This window comes from Apteryx mantelli, chromosome 14 (assembly GCF_036417845.1).
Source record: "Apteryx mantelli isolate bAptMan1 chromosome 14, bAptMan1.hap1, whole genome shotgun sequence".
Taxonomy (NCBI): Eukaryota; Metazoa; Chordata; class Aves; order Apterygiformes; family Apterygidae; genus Apteryx; species Apteryx mantelli.
In genome coordinates, this window is record NC_089991.1 from 22389424 (window position 1) to 22398740 (window position 9317).

At 50.8% G+C, this 9317-nt stretch overlaps 1 protein-coding gene across 2 annotated transcripts; it reads right to left on the minus strand.

Moving 5' to 3' along the window:
• Nucleotides 1-196: 196 nt before the first annotated feature.
• Nucleotides 197-7927, minus strand: LOC106487093 (protocadherin beta-15-like). Of its 2 annotated transcripts, none has more exons than XM_013945781.2 (2): nt 5392-7927; nt 197-1470 (listed from the first exon to the last, which is right to left on the minus strand). In XM_013945781.2, the coding sequence occupies exons 1-2, from the start codon at nt 7822-7824 to the stop codon at nt 1351-1353; spliced, it is 2553 nt and encodes an 850-aa protein (XP_013801235.2). In that variant the 5' UTR covers nt 7825-7927; the 3' UTR covers nt 197-1350. The 2 variants fall into 2 exon arrangements, with proteins under 2 accessions (XP_013801235.2, XP_067160769.1); XM_067304668.1 differs by lacking the exon at nt 197-1470 and adding an exon at nt 4453-4544.
• Nucleotides 7928-9317: the final 1390 nt, after the last annotated feature.

Genomic DNA, 9317 nt, shown 5'->3' on the forward strand with positions numbered 1-9317 from the left:
GGACCAAGATTGTTACGCCGATTCACGACCCCTGAAGCCGAGGTCCCTCGTGAAAAGGGGCCTCGGGGTGGCATCTCTTGCATCCCGGGTCTCAGTGGAGGACTCTCATGGCTCAGACAAATCCCCTGCTTCCTGCTGTGACTCCTGAGCACAGCCTTCTTGATAGTGCCCTGATTTCCCCTGCACAAAATCCACTCCCAAATACTCTGGTTTATTCCTGCAATACTGCTCTTGGGGTGGCTATTTCCTCGGCAATGGCTGTGACAGGTGACCTCTGAGGCACTTCAGAGAAGCTCGTTAGAGCCCCTTGACTCCCAGCACAGCTCTTACCTCCCGTACCTGAGAGCCGCGGAGCGCCCTCCCGCTGAGCTGAGAACTAGCCGTTAGACATCACTGCTTTAACACCACACTCGTGGACCGGAAGCTTCGCTGCAGCGAACAGCAACAAACACAGACTGAAACAAAACACTCACCCGAGGGAGTTCCAGCAAGTAGGTTTTATTGTTTTTTCATCAGACATTTGACTCTTAAAAACATGTGAGCAACAGGAAGTATCACATGACTTCATATTTCAGTACAGAGTAATGAAAGCAAAAGAAGACAGAAAGTTTCTGGACTCACTGGATTTTACAGTGTCTTATCTTTATTATAAAAGTTTTAACCTATTTTGCTATAAAACCACTAATACTACTTCTAATTCTCTACCACCTTACACTCAACTATCCTGGAATGCTCTATAACTGTTCAATTTTATATTATGAAAAAAAAGGGGGGGGAAATACAGTCCTCAACATCCACTTTTTACAGTATGGAGAATCTGTAAACTCTTAGTCTAATATGCAAAGTGTGTTAAAGTCAGTCATTTCTATTGTAATCAACTTCTGCTTGTTATTAAAGAGTTTCTTTGCATGCATAACTTCATGTTGTTTAATAAGTGTTTGGTGTGGCATTGAGCAGACTGTCGAAAATTAAGACATTATTACAGAGCCCTCTCCATAAGGAAAAAAAAAATACAGAAAAGATGATGAAGGAAAAATTACTCTTGAAGATCTGCTTCTGGTTTTCATATATCCCTTAATATTCAGAAGCAGCAGCACTCCCACGATCGTGCATCAAGACTCGGTGTAATCAACATGCAACACAGTCCTCCTCCATCCATATCACTGTTGCAGAATACCTATGTGAACAAAGTACTGCATAAGAGGAAAGTGTCCTTGCTCTCTCGCAGAGGAGACTTGTACCTTCTTGATGTATATATATACTTTTTTGGTGCATGTTTTGTCTCTTTGTTCTCATTTTTCCGTAAGAGCATTAAATGGTGAGGACAGACATGCTTGTCCTTGTCCTCATCTACTGATGGGTGAGCCAAGGATTTTGATCAGGAATGCCATTTGCCCCTATCACCTTGTTAGCAGCACAACCTGCTTCCACAGGCCTGGGACCCATGTCTTCGGAGAGGGAAGCTCTGCCCTGCAAAGAACAGAATGAAGGGCTGTCATTTGAAGGCTGAGGGTAAGTAAATGTCAGCGAGAAGTGCACTGGTTTCCAGACATGCCTTATACCGTTGGTACTCTTCTCTACACAGAGACAAAAAGGAAGGTGGACAGGGGAGTCTTTTTGACCCTAAAAGGGCAAAGCTAACGCCTGAACACATTATCCTCATTACGGACATCCCAAGGCACCACTGAAAACCATTTATGAGTCCGGGGGGAAGAAAGGGGGGCACTCTCTCATGGGAAGATCCTAAAATAAAATCACTTTCATACAAAAAGAAAATATATTTTAATGTTGATGTCTCGAGGTGAGTCCCTGTTTCCCCTGAGGAGATTGCGACTACAGTTATGAGAACCTGCAGTGATGCGGGTGGAAGATTTCCCTGCCTCAGTGGTTATTAAACAGGGAGATGCTGTGGGGTGACCATGAGAGAGTATACGGGGGTCTTCATTGTCATAGCTGTTTATTGTGTGGACTCTCATGTAATGCAGGAGGTAGCTGGATCCCCGAAAACTCTAAAATCTGAGTTAAAAGGGAACATAGACTCAATGCTAGAATGAGGAGAGATGGAGGAGTCACAGGAGCTGTTATAACTACCATCTTTAGTCTCCCCGTGCTTTTTAAACAGCCAACAGATTAAAGAGAACCTCAGACATGACCCGTTTTAGTCTCCTACTTTGCATCACACCTGGAAGACCTTAAGTCCCTTCAACTGCGTAATTGCCACAAACACTGGGCTATGCAGCCCAGAGGGAGGAGGAATGTTGCAAGAGGGAGAGGCCTCATCTGATGTCCATTAGCTTTCTCTGTGCCCTTCCAAAGCCCTTCGCTCCCTTGCAGCAGCTATATCTTAGGCCCACTGACAGCTGTTGGCTGATTAGTATTGGCTATGAAATGACCATCCATTGGGTTGGATGTGGGGTACTTTGTTTTGGAAGATGTGACTATCCTACTGGCAGGAAACCAAAATGTGATAGATTGGCCCAAGGAAATTAATAGCCCCTACTAATACCTTGCTCCCTAGAGCAAAGCAAAACCGTAATCATTCTTTTTTATGTAACACAACAGAATTTAATGACCAGTGTTATTTAATTTATTCAGGACTTGCGCAACATACAAATACTTGAAGACATTTTAGAGTAAATGTTGGCTTAAATAGTTTTAACATACTATCAAAAGTACAAATCTGTGCTTCAATGAACCATCAGGAAATCCCACAATGAGAACATTTTAAGTATTTGCTGGGGCTAAAACAAGTATTTTTCTTAGAGACGCTGACAACAGCTGCAGGATCCGACCTTTGCTTTCAGGTGGTGGATATTTTTATGGACCGTTTTCTTGTTGCCGCTGGTATCAGGAGGTTTTGGAGATAAAAGAGCAAGGTGTTCGCTGTAAAGGATTTGGGGTCCCTGCAGTAGGACCTTACAACCTCCTTTACTATTCTAAAAGTCCTGTGCGCAACACAAGAATCTCTCTCATCTCAGATTTCACAACAGGTGCCACAGAGCTGAGCTGGGCTGTGTTACTCCTCGACTTCTCTCAGTATCTCTCCCTTCTCTCCCTGGTTCTTCCTCAGTTTCCTCTTCCTTGGTGGCTTACAGCTGCTTTTGGGCTGCATCTCCCCAGTCTCTTGCTTCCTGTCCACTGCTTGTCATCATTCCAGCCACTGCAACCTCCACTGGAGCAAAGGGACATCCACAGCATTTGTGGGAAGGATATAAGGGCCAGGAGTGACAAATGACAGCCCTTGGACCGAGGAAGAGGATGTCTAAGGTTGAATGCATGGAATTGAAAGCATTCACATGTCAGATTCAAGGCACAGTTTGTAGGCAGGGGGATCAGATACCTCTTTTTTTGCTCTTCTGTCCTTGGACTTTTTTTAATCCGCAAAGAGGCATCAACTACACAAGCTGCAGCTTGTTCAAACTATCCTCAGGAACATCCATCAAAGAAAGAAGAGACAAGCTCAAATTCCTGACTGTTTTTCAGATTCTACCGAGCCCACAGAGAAGTGTCTAAATGGCAGGCATGTCCAGCAAATTACTTGGCAGCTCCGATTTGTTTTTCCTTAGCTAGCCATTAATTTTTCTCGCTGGATCTGACACAACTCAAAGAGACGAGAATAGCAGTTTGCAGAGTCTCCTTAAGAGAACAACTGGGAGAGGAGAGAGTACGAGAGTGTACTCACCTGAACCAAATGGAAATGGGAAGGAACAGCAATAACAGAAAACTCCTAGAAATGAAAAATCTTTGTGCAATGCAATGGCACTCCCGATGAGTGAGGCAGAAAGCATTTATTTCTCCTAAGGACTCTCTCTTTTGTGCCTTCAAGGGTAATACGATGCTGAAGGTGGGTGCTCTGCTACCGTCAGAGAAAAGGAAAGATTGTGGGAGCCCAGACAGCGAAACTGCCCCGTGCCCAAGACCAGCGACAAGGGAACTTCATAGCAGCGCTATGGACAGGGTTGCTGGTGCTTTTCATTGAGCTCCCGAGTGAGTCAGGAAGGGAGAGGAATGGTGCGTTGCAAAGCCCAGACTTCCACATCTGGCTGGCCAATATTGTTAATATAGATTACAAAAATACAAAGGATATTAATGGCAGAGGTCCGCTCCGTGGCCTTCAGCAACTTTTAGGGCGCCCTAGCTTTCTGCTGTTAAAATTATCTGTTCTCCTTTGTTCGTTTGCGGGCACTGGTAATGAGCAGCAGGAGTCAGATTTCTGGGGTTTTTTTGATTTTGTTGCTGGCAATAAGGTGCCTCTTGGCTGGGAGCACAAGAAGGGACCCCGAGCAGCTTTTTGTCACAACTTTTAAGCGATAGTAAGTTGTTACATATTCAATACTTTAGTTTACATAACCAACCAGATCTAGCCACGATTCTTAGTTCTACCAATCCCCTTGCCGTGTTACAGTACGAGATAGTTCCGTGTCAGCCTTAAATGGTCCATCTTATAATGGATCATTAGCTCATTTTGCACCTCTTCTGGTGTTACCTTTGAACAACTTTTGTACTGCTGGCTGGATTAAACGGGTTGCTTCGCAGTTCTTCAACTTTATACGAAAAACAGGGATAAGGCAAGGTCAGATAGGATGTTCTGCTTGCAGGGCGCGAGACCTTGCATATTTTTTTTCTGCAAAACTAGGGTATAGGGGAAATTCCCTTAACACTTCCCCACATCGCTTCCACCACCAGCACCCTGGTGACCGGGTATCCGCCAGCGCCGAGAACCGCCCCAGCTCCTAATAGTTGTTCGGGGGACGCTATCAATGACAGGGCAGCCCGTCGTACCCTTGTTCACTCAGGACAGGGCCACCACCGTCCCAGGGCGGCCGTCTCTTCAGGAGCAGTGTCATTCCCGCCCTGGATCACTATGGACTCTTTGCAGTGCACGGACAGATACTCCACCCACCCGCTTCGTCCGTCCGTGGCTCACATATCCATCCCGCGGGTCCTCATCTTCTCATGATCTAGCAGCCCACCTTTCGGATGACACCGGAGACTTTATCTAACGCGAATAATCAGAGGATCTTCTGGGCACCTGCAGTGGCACCGTGATCCGAATCACTTGTTTCCACTTTAGTGACAAAGGTCCTGGGGAAGCTGTTTTCCATTTACATTCTGCTTTATACCCCGACAGAGCGGATGCAGAGAAGGGCAGTTAGCCAGCACTTGGAGTGCAGCTGGGCCGTGCCGGATCCCCACGGGAAGCCCCCACCAGCACCTGTGAGACCATCTCCAGCCTGTCCTCCCTCTCCAGTGGCTCCTGCAGCACCACCACCGCCACTTTGCTAGTCCCCGCTGTCCCGCACCTACACCCAACGGTGACACCCCCGCCCCCGCTTCACTTTGCTCCACCCACCCTCCTCCCTGCAGTCCCGGCCCGCGCAGGTCCCTCACCTGTGCTGCCCAGTCACCTTCTTCCCCGAGGTTGGCCACGTCTTGCGAACACACCGAGCTCCGCTGATCTCCCGGGCCGGGGGGCAGCCCGGCGGGGAAACAAGGGAAGAGGGGCCTGAGGAACCGGAACTCGCTGTTGACAGTCCCGGCAGCGAAGCAGACGTCGTACACGTAGCTGCGGGGCAGGGAGCCGGAGGTGCCTTCCCCGGCAATCTTCGGGAAAGCGGGCCCGGTCTCCGCCTCCCTCCCGCTGGCCCGCCGCACCTTCACAACCACGATGGCCATCACGGTGACCAGGAACAGTGCCGACACGGAGGACAAGCAGATGATGAGGTACAGCGTCAGCGGCGTGTCGGGATCGGCGGCGGGCGCCTCCTCGCTGACCCGCAGGTGGGCTTCGGAAAAGCCCTCCACCAGGACGAGGCTGAGGGTGACAGTGGAGGAGCGCGGCGGCTGCCCGCTGTCTCTCACAAGCACGACGAGTCTCTGCCTGGCCGCGTCCCGCTCCGACACGGCCCGCGCCGTGCGCACCTCGCCGTTGTGCAGCCCCACGCGGAAGAGCCCCGGCTCCGTGGCCTTGGCCAGCTCGTAGGACAGCCAGGCGTTCTGCCCCGAGTCCGCGTCCACCGCCACCACCTTGGCCACCAGGTAGCCCGCCCGCGCCCGGCGCGGCACCAGCTCGCCCGCCGCCGCGCTGCTGTTGGGCAGCGGGTGCAGCACGACGGGCGCGTTGTCGTTCTCGTCCCGCACCTCCACGCGCACCACTGCCTCGGCGCTGAGCGGCGGCGAGCCGCCATCGACGGCGCGCACGGCCACCTGGAAGGCGCGCACCTCCTCGTAGTCCAGCGGGCGGAGCATGTAAAGTTCCCCGTTCTCGGAGTTGACCGACACATTGGGCTTCTCCTTCCCCTGCTCCCGCACCAGCGCGTAGCTCACGCGGGCGTTTCTCCCCGCGTCGGCGTCCGTCGCGTTCACGCTGCCGATTCGGAGCATGGGGCCGTTGTTCTCCTTCACTGACATCGTGTAAACCGCCTGCGTGAACTCCGGGGGGTTGTCGTTCACATCGGATATCTGCACGAAGATGCTTTCCTGAGAACTCAGCCGCGGCGTGCCCCAGTCCATGGCTGTGATGGTGATGTTGTACTCCGCCGTCCTCTCCCTGTCCAGAGCCGCGTCTGTCCGCAGCTCATAGTAGTTATCGAAAGTGGGTGTGAGACTGAAGGGCAAGTCCCCGTCGATCGCACACTCCGTCCTCCCATTGTCCCCGGAGTCTCGGTCCCGCACTCTGAACAGGGCCACCACGGTCCGGGGCGGGGCGTCCTCGGGAATGGAGGCGGAGATGGAGGTGAGAGCTATCTCCGGGACGTTGTCATTCACGTCCAGGACCTCCACGTGCACTTTGCAATGCGCAGACAGCCCCCCGCCGTCGGTGCCTCTCACCACCATCTCGTGGCTTTTTGCTTCCTCGAAGTCCAGGTTGCCCGAGATCCATATCTCGCCGGTGGCAGCGTTCAGCTGGAATAGCTGGCGGGACCGCTCCGACGTCTGGGTGAAGGCATACCGCACTTTGCCGTTGGACCCTTCATCGGGATCTTCGGCCGCGACTCTGACCACCAGCTGCTCCGGCGGGCTGTTCTCGGCCAGGCGTACCTCGTAGACCTCCCGACCGAAGACAGGGATGTTGTCATTGGCATCCAGCACCACGATCCGGACCTGAGCCGTGCCCGACCTGGGCGGCGAGCCCCCGTCGGTGGCGGTGAGAAGCAAATTCACCTCTGGCTGGTCTTCGCGATCCAGCTGCCGCTGTAGTACAAGCTCTGCGTATTTTCCCCTATCCTTCCCGATCCCGAGATCCAGGGAAAAATGCGAGTTGGGCCCGAGGCTGTAGTTCTGCAGGCCGTTACTCCCCACGTCCTTGTCCCGGGCACTTTCCAGAGGGAAACGAGAACCGGGGGATATCGTTTCCAGAATCTCTAAAACCATCTCTTTCTCCGGGAATACGGGGGAGTTGTCGTTCACATCAAGAACCTCCACCTCGCCTCGTATCAGTTGCAATGGATTTTCAAAGAATATCTTAAAGAAGAGTGTGCAGATATCGCTCTGTGGACAGATCTCCTCTCTGTCTAGTGTTTCCTTTACCGTCAGGACTCCCGTGTTTTGATTCAGCCGGAAATACTGCTCGTTCCCCTCGGACACAACGCGGGCCTTGCGAGCAGCGAGCTGACTAAGAGAAACCCCCAGGTCCTTTGCAACATTGGCAACAAAGGAGTCCTTCTCCATTTCCTCTGCCAGGGTATAGCGGAGGGTTTCAGAGCCGGTCTGACACACGCATACACAGAGAATAAACAAGCTCACTTGCCTTTTGATGCCTCCGCTCGCCATCACTTTCCAGGAAAACCATCCTTTCGGGGCATCCTCCGTGGTTCCCGGCATTTTTACACAGCGTCCAAGGCAGAGCGGTGTTTGCCGGGAATCCTGTGGCGAGATGCTGTTTCTGAAACCCCCCGAGCCTCCCTCACTCTGCGCCCCGCTGCCCTTCCCGAGCAGCTCAATCGGCTTTTCTGTCTCCCTGTGTCTGCCTGCCGCTGCCTGAAAAACTGGTGTGGGCAGAGAAACCTTCCGGTGCGTGGCCAACAGCGCCACCCAGCGTCGCAAGGGGGAATAGGTCCTCTGCCTTTCGCATTCGGGGGGAGTGCTGATATTTTGAGTTTGCTGCTTAAATCTGCACTCTTCGTGCCGAACCGAACCGGTGCAAAGTAAACACTCGTCTTTGTTTGGAAGCAGGATTACTCCTTGCATACAGGAATTTGCTCTAGGTATCACCTCCTGTCTCACAATGGGGAGCTCTTCATAAATAGCTTTTGATTTCCCTTTGTGTTGTGAAGAATTGCAAGATCTATCACTTCCACAGTATGTATTACTGTATTTTCCGTTTCTGCTCCTCTAGTGAATCACCATAAACCAGTCAGCAAGTGGGGAGGGCCAGAGGAGCTCTGCCATTGAACAGAAGAGCTAGTGCCGGGGAATTTATAGAGAAAAGTCCCTCAAGCAAATGCTTATGGCAGGAGCTCACCAGCACACTAGAATCATAATACTGATCCAAAATACATCATCCTAATGCAGTTTTCCCCACATCGCGTATCACACCTCACTCAAAGGATGTATGACTCTTACACTTTTCTGTTTAATGTCTCCCAAGCATTAAGACCTGAACAAGCATCTCTGTGAGCTGACAAAAACACTCTCCCGTGCTACCTGCTTATCTATCCCGTTCTTCCACCGATTCTGAGGTGTGTCATTGTACGACACAGCGCTCGTACGTTGGTGAAAAATGTTCCCATTCCTAGTCAAAAATCAAAATGTTGCAACCTACTTTCATATTTTGGAGAGATACAGTCCTTTCTGCTCTGATATTCACCACACGGGCTTAGAAACATCTTAAAGGACGATGTACTCAAAGATCACACCTGGACTCAGGTATCTGTGTAAGGATACTTAACGGCTGTGTAAGGATACAACAGCTATTTAACATAAAGGCAAGACAATAAACAGGAGAGGTCATAAATTAAACACCCAGATACACAAACCCTAGCGAGAAGGAGCTAACGGGGACAATGACAAAGATCAGACCTCTTAAGATACTGATCGATGGGCCATTAAAGGAACCACTCAAGTGTAACCTCAAAGAGATTCAACCGGAAGCTTTGTAAGTGACACGAAGGGGGGGGGGGGATTATCGTGGATTATCAGGACGGGTCTCATAGGAAAGAGTAAACTGATTATGGGATGTTTGAGGGGGACTGAGTTAATCTGAAAAATTTATCAAGGAATGATCAGAAGGAGGATCAAATTTGGGTAATAGTAGGGGCCAACAGTTATGGGGGAGGAACAAACGGGAAAATGGGGGGGAGAAGAGTAAAAGGGGC